This window comes from Cladophialophora immunda, assembly GCF_000835495.1.
Source record: "Cladophialophora immunda strain CBS 83496 unplaced genomic scaffold supercont1.4, whole genome shotgun sequence".
In the NCBI taxonomy this organism is placed as follows: Eukaryota; Fungi; Ascomycota; class Eurotiomycetes; order Chaetothyriales; family Herpotrichiellaceae; genus Cladophialophora; species Cladophialophora immunda.
In genome coordinates this window covers 2,665,155-2,681,845 of record NW_015622544.1, presented here as the reverse complement: position 1 = coordinate 2,681,845, position 16,691 = coordinate 2,665,155, and the positions used below count along the sequence as shown (strand labels likewise).

The 16,691-nt window shown below is 50.8% G+C and overlaps 2 protein-coding genes across 2 annotated transcripts; both read left to right on the top strand.

Moving 5' to 3' along the window:
- The first annotated feature begins 729 nt into the window (after nt 1-729).
- Nucleotides 730-3,499, top strand: PV07_07305 (uncharacterized protein). The gene is made up of 4 exons (XM_016394373.1): nt 730-1,370; nt 1,422-1,699; nt 1,750-1,868; nt 1,923-3,499. The coding sequence occupies exons 1-4, from the start codon at nt 827-829 to the stop codon at nt 2,719-2,721; spliced, it is 1,740 nt and encodes a 579-aa protein (XP_016247792.1). The 5' UTR covers nt 730-826; the 3' UTR covers nt 2,722-3,499.
- Nucleotides 3,500-14,210: 10,711 nt separating this feature from the next.
- Nucleotides 14,211-16,415, top strand: PV07_07304 (uncharacterized protein; the record flags this gene model as incomplete). The annotated part of the gene is made up of 1 exon (XM_016394372.1): nt 14,211-16,415. The coding sequence occupies one exon, from the start codon at nt 14,211-14,213 to the stop codon at nt 16,413-16,415; it is 2,205 nt and encodes a 734-aa protein (XP_016247791.1).
- Nucleotides 16,416-16,691: the final 276 nt, after the last annotated feature.

Sequence of the window (16,691 nt, the reverse complement as noted above, 5' to 3'; positions counted from 1 at the left end):
GGCGTGCCGGGCGGCGCAAAGGTTTGCTTCGCGTTGACGGGTTAGAGTCGGCGGGATCGTCTGGTTGTGGCGCATTTTCTCCCTCTTGACCACTCTCGCTCGGTCGCAACGGTCCTGGATAGCTCGTGCAAGGTTCAGACTCACCGGCCTAAAAGGAGGAGCCTGACCGCTCTTGCCACTTCGAAGTTGCAATACAGCCCTAGTCAGAGACTGAAGCTGCACATGAGAGATGAGAGAATAGAAGACAAGGTGGAGAGTCGCGACTTCTTATGGCCATTTGAAGCATAAGACGGAACCGTCGGGGCCACCACTGATCTTCTGCCGCCCGCCTGCATCCCTCCCCAGGCACCTAACGCTATTCCACGCTGCAGAGTTTGGAAGGAGTTCTCCAATCGGAAATGCACAACGGTGCCCCTTCGTTCGTACCACATCAGTCCTGCACGCCAGCAGGGCAAGCTACAGGGCGTTAGCCACACGCGAGATGCCATAATCGAGTTCGCCTGCAGAAGATCGAACATTACCAAAGCGACGGGTCCAGGCTGTGCCATAGGCAAGTTCCCTTAGTCATATTTATGGGGGATATCAAGGCATTCGTGACTTTCACATTGGAGGAAATTGGCCGTGACAAGTGGACTTTTGGCATCCTGGATGCTTTACGCTACGGTACTTTGCTAACGGGCCCTTTAGGAGCCTCTACGGTACTGCCCTTATCACATTCCTACGGGTCTATTCTCTTATATCTATATCATTGGGATAATTAATCATTCGCCTCTGCCGCAGAAGAAATCTCGCACCGAGACAGCCTCCCGTCCCTCAGACCCGTATCATGTCGCAACCAATTCATTTTGTGCATGAGACCAAGCCAGGGTCTTCATTGGATTCGAGTCAAGTACGTGCTCTTCGGTCACACGTTCGGAAAGTCAATCTCGAAAGGTCAAACCAGAAGAGCACCCGGCGGCTAGAGAATTTTCGTTCCTTGACCATTACAGATTTCTCAGAGGGAGGCAAAGTGAAAAGCGGCAAGCGGAAACAACCCCCAAACGAGGATAACCGTCAAAGTCTTGAACCGGAAATTGAAGACCTTCCATCACGAGAAGGTGCCTCACAACAATGCCCCCTGAATCCCAGTGGTGCTGATATTCCCACAACCGCCTTTCAATTCCTGTCGTCAGCGGCTGGCGATGGTCCTCCGAGACGATGCACCTGTGCGAGGAGTCGCGCGAAGCCACCCAATCCAAAATTGCCGAGCTCGGGTCGAATCCCGGTTGTTGGTGCATCGTCCTCCAACGATGAAAGCCACCCCTACGCGTCGCAAATTTCAAAAGCTATCGATCTTGACGAAACACGAATCGATTATCTTCTCAGGAGTTGTACGTGCCTTATCCTCTGCAGAGAGAAAGCTGATGTTGACCCCCCGTTAGGTGCCTTTCAAGTGGCGGCTGAGCCACTGCTCGTTTCAGGCCCTGTTGACGGGGACTTGACGGCGCTCTCCCTATTTCCGGAGTGCTTGACTAACTCGGCATTTCTGTACGCCCTTCTCTATTCTATACTTCATATCCATAATTCCTGCAACACAACAAACGAATCACTCCTGCTCAAGACAAAAGCCATCGAATGTCTGAGGGAAGACTTGCACAAGGACGATCCCAATATCCGAGCTCTGTCAATTGGAACAATCCTGCTTCTGTCCTGTGTTGCGGTATGCCAACGGCCTAAACGTCTGCGCGATGAGGGCTAATCAGACAGTAGCATCATTGCGGTGACCTTGCTGAGTCTTCGGCACATTCAGAGGGTCTCTATAAACTTCTCGAGCATTGCCATGCAGATGGGACGCAACTACGATCCGAAGTACTACACGCAGTCTTTTGGTTCGTCATCTAAAGATATTGGGTTCGAATGGACTTATTGATACTTCGTGACAGGCAGCACCTTCTAGGTACCGCGCTTGTGTGCAATCAAGATCGCTTCCAGCAACCAGACTTTCGAGGTCTTCTTGGCCGGTCCGAAGAATTTCCTACCGCCTCGCTGCCTGCCCTACCGCTTGGATTCGTTCTACACGAACAAGTCATTAGCGGCGATGTCCTGCTTTGTATTCGCAGCCTCCTTTACCTCCAAGAGCTCGTGGCGACGGGTACCACCGATCGGGAGAAGATTACCGACCTACAAACATCCATCCAGTCTCGGCTTGTCTTCCACGAGGAAAGTTGCAAGAAAATTGGGCCGATAGCAGAGTGCTGTCGGTTGGCAGTATACATTGTTTGTTACATGACAAGCATCCAAACGTGGACTAGCGCTTTTGTTCCGCTGAGACTGGCAGAGAAGCTCCTGGCGCATCTCGATAAGAGTCTGGGCACCGACTTGTGGCGCTACCGACGCGACTTGTTTCTGTGGTTGCTACTGGTCGGCATGTCCGTGGGCAAAGGGCGAAACTGTTTTGCAACCGAGCTTGCCACTCGATATCAAGAGTTCATTGACAAGGCAATTGACGACGTCCAAAAGTGGGATGAACTGAAGGATGGACCCAAAGTCCTGCACAATGTCGTGGAACGGTTCGTTTATGCTCAAGAATGGGTGGCCAAAAGACATCTGATCCCCCGTTGGACGGATCTTGAGATGAGCGTTTTCCTGTGTGCTTCCGACGATGTTGACATTGAGATGGGAAACGAAGAAACCAATGCTCTTCTGCAAGAGCTGGTCCCGGATACTAACCTTTTTGAGTGACTGTGGGCAGAGGATGACAAACCTTGCATGGCCAACATTCAGCCTTACTGAGCAACCATGGAACGATTGTGGTCTCTGGGATTGGTCGCCTGCGAATGTCGACCACGCTGGTGTTCACCGGCGACTACTCTCTGGAAGCGGCGCAGAAAGTTGATCATGCAGCATGGGCTGTCAGCTACGCGAAATTTGTGCCTATACATCGGAACCACGTCGTGCCTGCACTCCCATTGCACGACGGCCACACCAGCATGATCTTCAAGCAGTTGTTCTCCACCGTCCTGCAACGTTTCAAAGCATGGAGTCCTCATACCCTTCTTTCATCAACGGCCGGGACAAGCGGGCACCTCAGGGTTGGTGCGCTACCTCAAGATGCTCGCAACTGCTTACGGGGCCTCTTGCCATTTCTTTGGCTTAGAGTCCATCACGGAATCCAACCTGTGCCGCCGAGTCCCAGTCTTGAAACAAACGCATACCATACTCTTTGACAAGGCTTCCACAAACCCATGGAATGATTCCAGTTCGTAGCTGTCACGAGCGCAGTGGAGTTTCCTCTTTACGTTATCTAGCGGTTGAGCAGCAAATTTCCTTGAAAGCAATTGCCTGGCGCTTTCGGATCAAACCACATCAAGTGTAGTCGAGGGTTAATGGATAGTTGTTGGTGCAAAGTGGTCGGCTTCCATGGTGGTAGGGAGAAGACAGCTCGCGAGTCAATTGTTCTTTGGGTTGCCTGCTATGACCATTATTTGAGCATGCTTGTGCCTAGCTTTGACAATCTCGGGGCTAACCAGGGGCATTGATTCCACCCTCTCGAGCAGTAACAAGACCTCAGTCCTCGTGCCCTTCGTCTCCTTGCTTTGGCATCAACAGCGTCGCTTGACTGTGGCGAGAGACAAAGCCCTATTCTGCAGACAGACGGTGGATATTCCCATTAATCTTTGGCTAGCCTCACGCCTCTTTGTTATACACGGGAACAATTCTGGACGTTCGCACGCCGGGGTTTCAAATCACCGTAAACGACGGCACAGAGATTCTCTGGTCGCAACGAAGCGACCTTTGGCTCTGGGAACGGGGACGGGCACAGGCACGTCTGCGGATTTTCGCTCTATTCTGGCGTTCCACCCTCTGCACGGCACTTCATTGCATTGCACGCAGAGACCAGAGGACAAAAGGACTTTTGTCTCCTCCACGGATGTGTGTCCCTTGTAGGTTTAGTCCGAGCCGCTTATTTCCCCTTTGTTGTTCCTTCTTGTTTTCAGCGGGCACGGTATGGGTCCCTGGAGACTTTGGAGCTAATAATGGTAATAATCATTGACGGTGCCATGAATCAATCAATCCCCTTGGGCGTTTTGAAGGGGAATCCTTGTCTTTTTGTTTCGCTGGCACCGCTTTCGGTTTCGGGAATGTCATGTTATTCCGCATCGGGAAGGGTCCCTCGCCTTCAGTGTGGATATACCCCCCTACTCTCCCCGTGACCAGGACAGTCGTGACAACTCGCCTTGCCCCTTTTCAACACCTGACGGCCCCACTGTGGCGTGTCGAAATACCTCGCACGGGCACTCGGTACGAGGTCGAGTAGTCGTGGTGGAGCTCGCGTGTGTGTACATAGCGCACGGTAACGGTACTCAGTACCTTTGAAGGGGATCCGGACGATGTACATCGGTACTACGCAGCTATACAGTCACGTACGTTCATGCGCCTAGTGCCTACATAGGTACACTCTTGCGAAAAACTATCCTCCCTCGTCCCATTGCGATTAGCCGCTCGCCGCTTTGCTCACTCTCGGCTCACCTGTTGCTGCCTGAGCCTTTGGGTCTTTCTTCCTCTTCATTCCTAACACCAACTTTCGTCAACTTTAGACGATGGGACCCGTTTGAGATGCTATGGGATCCTGGTCTGGGGGCCTCCACAGGCTGTATGCCAGTGAAGCTACTGCGCGGACCTGGCACACCGCCATGATGCAGAAATGCCACAAACCAAAGACGCGGGTACGACTGTGTTTATTTGTTGACTGCTATTGGTCTCTGTCCATGAATAAATTATGCCTCGAGCTTTGTAACTAGTTTGCCCGTATTTCCCCCTGAGAACAGCTTCAACCATGTCTTGGGCACATCCTCAAATCTCGTTGGTACAACAGTCTCGTTCTCGTCTCCAATCTTCAGTTTACCCTCCTCGATAGCTTGTCTGAAGATCTTCAGTGCCTCGGCGCGCTCTTTGTAGTCGAAGATGATAAATCCTCGGATCTGAAGTCTCATCGTGATGACTTGCAAGTAATTCTTCAGCACCAGCGGCTCCGAAGAGTTGTACTGCGAGATTGCACCACATGCCGCGACACGACCATACATGGACAGACGTCCGAGCATCAAGTCAAGAATTTCGCCGCCCACGTTGTCGAAATAAACGTCGACACCGTCATTGGTGGCCTTTTTGAGGTCTTCTGCGAACGACGGAGATTTGTAGTCCAGGCCTGTTGGATTGTTAGATCGTTAGCAACTTTGTCCTGGGCCCTTTGAGATGCTCACTCACATTTATCGGCCCCTAAACTCTCGACCCAGCGGCATTTGTCCTCATTGCCAGCAATGCCAATGACGTTGCTGGCACCGACGATGTGCTTTGCAATCTGGACCACCATGCTCCCAGTTGCACCGGCCGCACCGGACACCACCATCTTATCGCCCTTCTTGGCCTCACATACGACAACCAAGCCATAGTAAGCAGTCAACCCTGGACCGCCTAAGGCCCCGAGGTAGTGTGTCAACCCCAATCCTTTGGGAAGTGGTTGCACGGGAGTGAGGGTGGCTGCATCCAGGACTGTGTACTCATTCCACCCTGGTACGCCGGTGACAATGGTGCCTCGGGGTAAAGACTCGGATTTGCTGTCGAGTACCTCGCACAGACCGAGGGATCGCATCGGCTCACCAACCTCGACCGGTGGAACGTACAGTCTGTCTCTTGGGACATCTGGGCTGATCCAGCCTCGTTGAGCCGGGTCGTTGCTGTAGTAGAGAACCCTGACTAGCACTTGGTTGTCCTTCAAGGGTGGAATGTCCCTGGTTTGCAGAGTGAAGGTTGGGGCGTCGCCTGAGATCGTTGGGAGTCCTTTTGGTTTGTTGGTCAGGATCCAGCTCCTGGTCTTGGATGGGAGACTTGACATGATGTTGTTGAGATGTAGAAGGACTTGCAAAGGCTATGTTGTGCCGGCGGAGTGATGCCCCCAAAGGTGACGTAGGAATACATGTCCAGTCTTATACCCCACAGGAATTGGACATAACATCTCAAAAGAGTTACTATGAACCTAGTATTATGACAAATGCACATTACAATCATGTGGAGGTGGAGATTGCTGTACCCGATTGATAGCCGGCCGGCATTATAAATATTTAAATATGCCGACTGGCGCCGAGGGGGTAGTCTCCTTCTATCAGGAACCTCTTGACAGTTACCCTATTCTCCTATAGTGCCTCGTATTTGCCTAGGAATGGTGAGTTATACTGTCTTTTGGATGAATAAGCAAGTATTGAGGCACTATCCCCGACACCTTTTAGTCGAGGGGTCGACGGGGAGGTCAATCCATGCCCGCCGGTGCACATACGGTCAAACTCCCGGCTTCCTCGTTAGCCCACGCGCGTCCAGGCTAATCGCTCGCTACTTCCCAATTCATGATACAATGAAGGAAATCATCCCATTAAACGGCCAATGTTCCGCTACGACGTGTCACAACTCCGCTTCATAGCCGGTCTACCCCTGCCTTCTTTTGTGCGGGGTACTGCATGGATTCACATGGCGTCATTCGGTAGTCGTTGCTTGATGCTCGCGACTGCGGTCGATATAAGGAGGAACATCACCAGTTCTGACTCTACCGGTAGTAAGTGACAAGCCCCCCGGAATCACCATACAACGGAATGAAGTCACTACCGCTCAGTGCTTATATTTCTCTCGGACTCGCCTTTACAGGCTGTGTCGCACAAGATCCAAGGCTGAACGTTGCACTGACACTTCAGCATCCCGTCAATGGCGTCAGCACCACTCCTGACGGTCGTCTCTTCCTTCTGTATGCTCGAATTGATGGCTCGACTGGGCCCCAGGTCGCCGAATGGCACAACAACAGCGACCCGACACCGTATCCCAACGCCGAATGGAACTCTTACGCCGCTGGAAAAGATCCGGCAACACATCTAATCCGGACCAATTCTCAGCGTATTGGTCCAGATGGAACCTTGTGGTTGGTAGATACCGGTTCACCTGGCTTTGGGGAGCCCGTCATCTTGCCTGATGGCCCGAAGCTTGTCCAGGTCAATCTGACCACAAACACCGTGGCCAGAGTTTACAATCTTGGGAGTGAGTGCTCGGCTTCCAACGAGTCCTTTGTGCCTGGTGACTTGGAAATCGCTGCCGAAAGTCAAAGCCCTCCTCGTGAATGTGTAGAGGTAAATGTGGCTGCTTCTGGACACTGACGATATGTAATTACAGATGTCTCTCTTGCCACGAGTCTAATCGACGACATACGCTTCAATCCCTCTGCCGGGTTTGCGTACATCACTGATGCCGGCGCACCAGCTCTCATCGTTCTTGATCTCGACAGTGGTGAAGCCAGGCGAGTCCTGGAAGACGATCCTACCACCAAAGGCTTTATGCCTGTTTCGGCCGAGGGCAAGCTAGTCAACGGACCAACTGGTGGATATCTCTATGTCTATGCAGACCAGCACGAGGTCTCTCCAGATGGGAATCACTACTACTACCAGCCTTGTGAAGGAGGCATGTCACGGATTGAGACACATTACCTCAATGACGCGTTCTACAATTCCACTCTCGCCAGTGTGCTTTCTCAATATCCCGAGGCGTACGCTCTGACCCCGTCCACAGGAGGTACAGCCATTGACGCCGAAGGAAATATCTACAACAGCGATACGAATCGGCAGGCGATTATCAAGATAGCACCAAATGGCACCTCGACAATTCGTTAGTTATTCCTCTTCCTCCCATCTCGTGCCACTCGATAGCTAACATCATCCTACCTCCAGTCATCCAGGACTCTCGACTCCTATGGATAGACGCAATGTGGATCGACACGAATGGAAAACTATGGATGCCAGCAGCACAGCTCAACCGAGGGATCCCTTTCAATAACGGCTCAAACTACATACAGAAACCACTTTATGTCTATACAATAGATATCGGAGTGGGGCCGTCGCCAATCGACCATTCTTAACTTTGAGCTACGCAAGCCGAAGTCAGGTGCATCGAAGAAAGAATTTGACGAAGCCGTATCGAATCCTTGATGATGAGAATGACGACGTCACGATTGTGATCATTCCTTGACTAATTCTACGCTTTGACGAGTCTGTGGCGTGAATGGGATTACCTCTCTTGTGCTCAACCCTTAATATTAATGAGTTCCATCTGAGTTTAGTTATGAAAGGGTTCACGAGTCAGTGAGGGCTTTGCAGTGGTTACATAATTATACTGTAACAAGCTTTCCTTCTATAGTATATGTCGTGATTGACTCAGCTTTCTACCCGTCCACCCGTGTCTTCAAAAACAGGCTCTGAGCGTTACAGTATGACTTCAAACCTCCAAGTCCCCATTCATAACCCAACCCGCTTTCCTTGTGCCCACCAAATGGCGCCATTGGGTCTCCTTCTTGATGGGCATTGATCCATACACTGCCGGCTTCTAACTGGCGTGCAATGTGAGTAGCTTCTTCCAGGTTGTTAGACCACACCGACGCTCCAAGCCCCATCTTCGTGTTGTTAGCTCGTTCAATCACATTTCTCTCCGAATTCCAAGTCAATAGTGGTAGTATTGGACCGAATGGCTCCTCCGTGACGATACGCGAGCTCTCTGGCGGCTTGTCAATTATTGTAGGCGTAATGAAATATCCAGAACCCGGCTTAGTGGCTTCACCACCAGCTATGACCGTCCATTTAGAGGGTGTGATGTCGGTGAAGAAACTCTTCACCTTCTCGTACTGCATTTTATTTTGCATTGGGCCCAGGAAGACGTCTTTCTGGCCTCCTTCTCCACTCTTGATCAATTTCGTGAATTCAGCAAGATACTTGCGAAACTCTTTGTAGATATCTTCGTGGACATATATGCGTTTAATGGCCACGCACACCTGGCCAGAGTTGAAGAATGCAAGAGTCGCAATCTAGAGAGATTAGCTAAAGTATTTTTAGGAGACGACAGACTTACTTTCTCAGCCACTTCTTTTACGTTCACGTCTTTACAGACAATGGCCGGGTCCTTTCCGCCTCTAACCCACCACATAAGCCAATGACCCAACCCCCAAGGGGAATACTACTTACAGCTCGAGAGTAACTCTCTTCAAAGTTCTTGCTGCGGTGGCCATGACGGCCTTGCCGGTAGCAGTAGATCCGGTGAAGCTAATTTTGTCGACTCCAGGATGCGCAGTCAGCCACGGTCCAAGAAGATCGTCACCGCTAAGGACCTGGACGACGCCCGGGGGGAAGAACGCTTGAGCGAGCTCGCCTAGTTTCAAGTCGCTGTAGGGAGTGAACGGAGAAGGCTTGATGATGATAGTGTTGCCCGTTATCAATGCCGGCGCGAGTTTCCCACATGCCAACAGCACGGGGAAGTTCCATGGGATAATGCCAACGGCAACACCAAGTGGGGTATACCGGACGATGGTCTTCTTTCCTTTCTCTTCATCTTGGACAACAACTTGCTCTGGGAGTTCTAGATTGCTCAACTCGCGGAGCCATCGTATCCCGTCCTGAATCTCGGCCGCGGCGAACCGGACCTGGGGGTTTCAGTGTATATTCCAGCCAGTCATGACTGGCGTTGGGTGACGAGTCTTACTGGCTTCCCCTGCTCCCTCGTCAACAGCGTTGCAAAGTCTTCTTGATACGACTCGATCGCATCTGCGAACCGATGAATGGCAGTCCGCCGCGTCGCGTAAGACTGTTTTGACCAGCTGGCAAACGCATTTCTGGCTGCAGCCACCGCGTCATCGACATCGTCGTGTGTCGCAACCGGCACCTCGGGATTGGGTTCTTCAGTTGCAGGGTTGATTCCACGTCGCTTCTCCCTGCTAGTCCGGAGTTGTCCATTGATCGAGTGACGGAAATCATCTGTGAAATGTAACCGGGGAACAGTATAGGATCCCATTGTGGTAACCGCCGATGTTCACGCGGTGGTGGAGTATCGTCAGTCAAACGTAATGCAGGCGAGGACATGCGATGATCATATTTCATCCATATAAAGCTTTGTCTGAGATGTAGATATGTAACCGCCCTTAAGAAAGGAGAGTTTGTTTGTTTTCTTGTTGCCTTGAATATGCTTGCACCAACATTTGTAAGCATAAAGCATTTAGCGTACTTAAGGCGACTTGTCTATACCAGTGCCGAGGACTTATCAGAACCTTACACTAGATACCTGTTCTACCTAGGTATACTACAAGTGTTGATCCTAAGATGGCACTGGCAAAGTTCTGGTAGTCAGGAAATGCTTGCAACTGTGGATCCTCGCACGGAGGCGGCGAAAGATTTCTCCTATTACCGACAACTGTATCCGAGGCTGTCGAAAGACAATGAATAGGAACGAGCCTTGGCCTCAGCATAAGTGTGTGTCTTTGTCCGCGTCCACTCCAGATGTTAGATGAGAGAATAGGCTGATACAACATGAGAGCCGCTCGATACCATGGCCGACGAGACGTTCGCATCGAGAGCATTCCCGTGCCGGAGCCCGGTCCTGGTGAATGTCTGATTGAAGTGGAATGGTGTGGCATCTGCGGGACTGACTTACACGAATACCTTGCCGGTACGCGAGTCTGATATCAAATAATACGAGAATGAAGAGTGCAACCGGCGCACGCATACTAAGTGTCACTCGCAGGCCCATTTGGTATTCCCACCAAAGACCGCCCCGACCCCTTGACGGGAGGGACTATGCCCGTCACGATAGGACATGAGTTTTGTGGCCGTGTCAAGACTGCACCTCCTGGCTCGAACTTGAAGGAGGGCCAGCCAGTCATGGTGGATCCTCATGTCCAGTGCCGGAAGTGCCTTTCGTGCACCTCTGGCTACGACCACTTGTGCGACAAGCTTGCATTCATCGGTAACAACGGAGGCAGTTGCGGCGGAGGGCTGGCAGAGTTTGTGACCGTCAATTCTGACCACGTCCACCCTCTCCCCGAGAATGTGAGTCTCGATTTTGCGGCCCTAATCGAGCCGCTAGTGGTTGGTTATCACGCAACACAGCAAGCTGGTGTTGGCTTGGAAGGCAAAAGCATCCTCATTCTCGGTGCCGGACCTATCGGAATCGCATTGATATCCAACCTGCGAGCGTGTGGTGTCAAACAAATTCTACTCAGTGAGCCCACGGCGAAACGATCCTTGACTGCAAAGGACCTGGTGGAGAGAATCATCGACCCCAGATCGGAGAACGTAGGGGATGTTTGTCGCCAGAGAACTGATAACAAAGGTGTCGATGTTGTTTTTGACTGCGCCGGTGTGCAAGTGGCAATGGATGCAGGGCTCGATGCGCTCAGTTTCAAAGGAACCTATGTCAATATCGCTCAGTGGGAAAAGCCGGTAAGCAAGACCGATATCAATTTTCGTCCACAAATAACGTTAGTCAACAGTTCAGTGTCAACTTTAGACCCTTTTTTCTGAAGGAGATCAAAATTGCCAGTTGTTGCTGTTACAATGACAAGGACTTCAGCGAAGTCATGGAACTGGTCAGAAATGGTACGTCTTGAGATGTTATTGCAGGTGCAGCTTACGCTGATACACACAAGACAAGTTCCCAGCATATAAGCAGATGGTCACAAAGCGGATTGCCTTGGAAGACCTCGTCTCTTCCGGCCTCGAAGAGCTGATCAATCATAAGGATGATCACATCAAAATTCTCATCTCACCTAAACTGAAAGCTGGACAGTAGTCATACATGTGTAGTTTCATGTGTATGACGTCTGCAGATACTTCACATAACCCAGTGGGAATTGATGATAGTTGTATAGCCAGCTCAAAAAAATCCAAAACGCCTTAAAACAAAGTGACTTCTGCTTTTCTACGATGATATGTTGTCCCACACGTGAGAAAGTCCCTTGTGTATCTGGGGCGTTCGTATAACCTTTGTAAATTGCTGTCACCTAATGCAGTGCTGGTAGTAACGGCAAGAAGTTTGGTGGCTAATCGAGGTCCTGGAATCTCTGGCGCAAGTTACCATTGGTGAATATATTCCTCGGGTCTATTTCGATCTTCCGAAGAGCCGGTATGATCTCGAATCTTTCAATGGCTCCCAAGGCTGACGTATCCATCTCATGTCCTGTGCGATGATTCCTCGGATATGACTTCGGGGTAGTTGTAACGCGGGCCCATTTTATACAGGCCAAAGCCTCATTTAAATCACGAGTGATGGCCTATATAATAATTGATCTTTCATACGCGAACTGACAGAAAGCGTACACACTTTTGCAAGTCCACAATGCCACACATCACAGAGCCAGAAAACGGCATTCTTCCTGACGAGGTGCCTGATTTTCCACAATGCACCCCTCGACCAATAAAGATCATCCACGTCGGTATGGGAGCTTCGGGAATGCTGTTTGCCCACAAAGCCGAGAAGTTCCTGAAAGCTTATACGCTCGTGTGTTATGAAAAGAACGACCAGATTGGAGGCACATGGTACGAGAACCGGTACCCTGGCTGTGCTTGCGACATTCCTGCACATACGTATACGTTCCCGTGGTTCCCAAATCCAGACTGGAGCGGCTACTATAGCTACAGCGATGAGATACAAGAGTACTTTCTCCGGTTTGCTCGGACTTATGGGGTCGAAAAGTACGCCGTCCTCAACACAGAAGTGACAGCGTGTACGTGGGACGGCGACAAATGGATGGTTCAATTGTGCCGGAAAGACGGTTCGATGTTCACTGATTCATGTGATATACTTGTGAACGGCACCGGCATTCTCAACAGATGGAAGTGGCCAAACATTGAAGGTCTAGAAGACTTCACTGGTGTTTTGGCACATTCAGCAAACTGGCCGCAAGATCTCAGCTGGCAAAGTAAAAGAGTCGCTGTCATCGGCACCGGTTCCAGCGCTATCCAGATGGTCCCCAAATTTGCTGAAACTGCCAAAAGTGTGGCGGTGTTTATGAGGAACCAGACCTACATAGGTCCACAGATTGGATCGGGTATATCCAATAAAGAGGCAGACGATAACGCCATGGACCCTCGAGCAGCTGGGAAACACCTCTATACGCAGAAGGAAAAGGACAAGTTCAGAAATGATCCCGCCTACCATTTGGAATACCGACGTGCGATCGAGAGGGCGGTTGTGGGCGGCTTCCACGCCTTTTACCGAGGCAGCGAAGCAAATCTTCAAGCCAAAACAGTCATGCAGAAATCAATGGCTGAAAAGATAGGGCCTGGACATGAGGAACTCAAGAAACATTTGATTCCAGAATGGAGCCCCGGCTGCCGTCGCTTAACTCCGGGCGAAGGGTACCTCGAGGCTCTCACGCAGGGAAATGTCAAGCCGGTATTTGAAGAAATTATCAAGGTTACACGAAACGGAATAGTGACAAAGGACGGCGTCGAGCATGGAGCGGACATTATCGCTTGTGCAACGGGCTTTAACATCCAATTCTTACCTCACTTTACAATCAGGGGTGTCAATGGGAAAGTGATACAGGATGGCGAGCCGAATGTGTACGCCTCGATAGCCTCACCAGGGTTCCCGAACTACTTTGTCGTCAATGGACCTCGCGGGAACTGGGGTCAAGGATGCGCCCTACCCAGTCACGACGTTCAGGTCGAATACATCATGCAGATATGCCGCAAAATGCAAGAGGATCGGATCAAGGCGATAATGCCCAAGATCGACGTCACCGATCAGATGAACCTCTTCATGGACGCATGGCACAAGAAGAACTCGGTCTGGGCAGAGAACTGCAGGAGCTGGTATAAGGTCAGTTGTTGGCGATATTCACATTCCAAATACGGGTCTCTAATTGTTCACCAGGATAACAAGCCTGATGGCCGAATATACATCTGGCCCGGCAGTCTGTTGCATCACCTCAAGTATATGAAAACCCCTCGATTCGAGCATTACGACATTATCTATGAGGACCCAGGGAATATGTTTGCATTTCTGGGGAATGGATTGACCATAAGTGAAACCAAGTCTGGGGTGGAGGATTTGGCAGTGGGATACATTCGTAACGACGAGGACGACGCATGGGATATAGAATAGATCTACCATACTAACCTCATATAGAATTCCTTCCGCACGGCCGTAATGGCCTAGCCGAGGTAAGACTATGGTGAAACACCAATAGATCGCTATCGACTTAGTCAGCTCCCTGATAATGGTGAGGCTATACTAATAGTGGGGATAGTGCCCAGATTGCTACCCCGCGCTTCGGATGCTTTCAAAAGCCAGCCAGTTCCTAGCGTTATAACGATGCTCCCGATGACTTGTGCCTGTTCATAACTTTTACGCTGTCCTATCTAAGATCGCCCAGCATGACAACAGTGGCCCCTGCGAAGGTCCTGAAACACAGAGCATCGAAGGCGTGTGAGCGCTGTCGCACTCGAAAAGTCCGCTGTGACATTGTTCTGCGAAAGGGCAGATGCACGAATTGTACCCTGGATGATCTAGACTGTGTTGAGTCGGGTCCAAGGCGGCGGCGAGGCACTGGTCGTGGCTCCAGGACAAAATCGGTTACGACCAATCCAACCAATCCTTCTGTGAACGATTCGGCCAGCTGGAGCCCAGTCCACGACGTGCCGAGTGTGCTAGCGACAAATATTCAAATGAGCGAGGATGTCCTTGGACCTGCGACTGCCAACGAAGCCCCATCCTTGTCGACGACTAGCCCTGAAGATGGCCATCCTGTCCCTGATTCAAACGAAGACCTCTTTCCCGATTTCACTGGCGATTTACTCAACAAGGGTCTTGAAGTACCACTGTGTGAATGTAGAGAGAGGAGAAAGCATTCCAACCAAGACGACGACGCTTTCAAAGACCTTCAGAGCTTGCTACCTGCATTTGCCTCTCCGACGCGCTCGCAACGGACGTACAGGTACGCGGAATTCCTACAGAAGCAGAAAGCTTTCGAGATCCCTCCACCGAGACTGCTACAGGCGCTGTTAATTCGCTATGTCGAATTCGTTCACCCTCATCTCCCCCTTGTTGATCTCCATCCTGTTCTCCAAGCAGTGGCGACCGGCGGGAAAGAGGGTACAGTGAGTCTGATGCTGTTTCAGGCCATGTTATTGGCGGCGTCGCCATACGTCGATGCACAGTACGTGATGGAGGCTGGTTATCCTAACCGCATGGCACTGCGAAGAGAGCTAGCAGAGCGTGCGAGGCTCCTTTACGACTTCGACTGCGAGGCAGACCGATTGGTGATCGTCCAAGCATTGATCCTCATGACAAGTTGGCAAGAACGGGGCGACGAGGTAAAACATTTACGCCACTGGATATCTATTGCCTACAACATCGCTTGCCTGCTAGGCCTCAACAAAGAGGTCCCAGATTCGTTGAATCTTCCTCCCAAGCACCGGTCCCTTCGGAAACGAATATGGTGGTCTCTGTACATGCGCGATCGAACTCTCTCTTTGGGACTTCGACAATGGCCAATAATTGCAGCCGAAGTCTGTGAAATATCGCAACCAGTTGTTGAAGACTTTGACATTCACCCTGCTTCAGACAAAATCTGCGAGCTGCTCCAGAACTGTGCACTTCTGCGAGACCTAGATCAACAGGTTCGGCTGGCTGAAGTATTCCGGGCACAGTTGGAACTCAGTCATCATACACAGGAGGTTTTCAAGGCGAGATATACGGTAGTGACGCCAAAATTGGGGAGCACTCATATGATTGCCCTTGTTTTGGTGCCTAAACCTTTGATCACGACTCTACATTCCGTGGAGACGTGCTCGGAAGTCCTTGACAAATGGATCAAAAAACTGCCGGAGAAGTTGAGGTTTCGAACGCCCCTATCGCTACACTTCGACCCCGGAGAGGACGTCCTGGTGCTTCACTGCGGCATTTTGAATCTCTTTTATTATGCGCTGGTGTGTGCATTACACCGGCCATACCCTCTACCAGCCCAGCGGGAGTTGGCCCCATCAGAGAAGATCTCCCAACGTAGAGCCCGACACGCTGCAAATGCGATATTCTCAATATTGGAGGAGTTTCAGAGCCTTGATACTGTCTGCTTCTTGCCCACGCAAGGAATAACATTCATGCTTCAAGGGACGGTGACGGCTCTCTGCGATACAACATCAGACAACGAGCAAATGCGAACTCAAAGTTGTCGTCGCCTCCAGACGTGTCTCGAAATATTGACTAGCATAAGAGACATGCATTCCTACGCTGCCTATGCAACCAATTTTCTCACAGCTGCTGCAACAAGACTAGATCGACAGTCTCAATCTCTCGAGTATGGAGGAAGTCAGAGGGAACCCCGGCCTACAACCCCAGCATCATCTCAGCGACCGGTTTCTGTTCTAGCTCCTCCATTACCTTTTCTTGGTACGCACGTCGGACACAACGATTGGACTGCAACGACAGACTCAACCGCCGTATCTTCCTTTGAGCAGACAAATGACACGCAGGCAGGGCTCCAGGCGCTTTTGTGGTACTCGGAACCGCCTGATCCTGGATTCGACTGTGAAACAGCTGATTTTGCCTCTAGTTGGGAGCCTTTTGCGGGTCTTCTCTGAAATCCATACTGTAATGAAGGATATCCTATTCAATGCGTATTTTTTGACAAGCTGTTCATTACCTGAGTACCACCTACAAAATAATTAGATAGTCTAGTTCCCGTTGTGGGACATGCGCCGTCTCCAGAGTTTTGTGAATCAAGAAATCATGAAACCTCGAGCAGACTCTGAATAGTTGCCCTTTCTCGCACTGCCTCGAAGGTCTTGAGCATCGAGACGACGCTGAATGACCCTCGGCAATATCTATCTATCCGAGGTTCTAACCCTCCTCGACAC

Bases quoted from the DNA above. Each gene is read 5' to 3' on its own strand.
- PV07_07305 (XM_016394373.1), top strand. From the start codon at position 827: ATGTCGCAACCAATTCATTTTGTGCATGAGACCAAGCCAGGGTCTTCA. The intron at 1,700-1,749 runs GTATGCCAACGG...ATCAGACAGTAG, and splicing joins TGCTTCTGTCCTGTGTTGCG to CATCATTGCGGTGACCTTGC. The intron at 1,869-1,922 runs GTTCGTCATCTA...ACTTCGTGACAG, and splicing joins GTACTACACGCAGTCTTTTG to GCAGCACCTTCTAGGTACCG.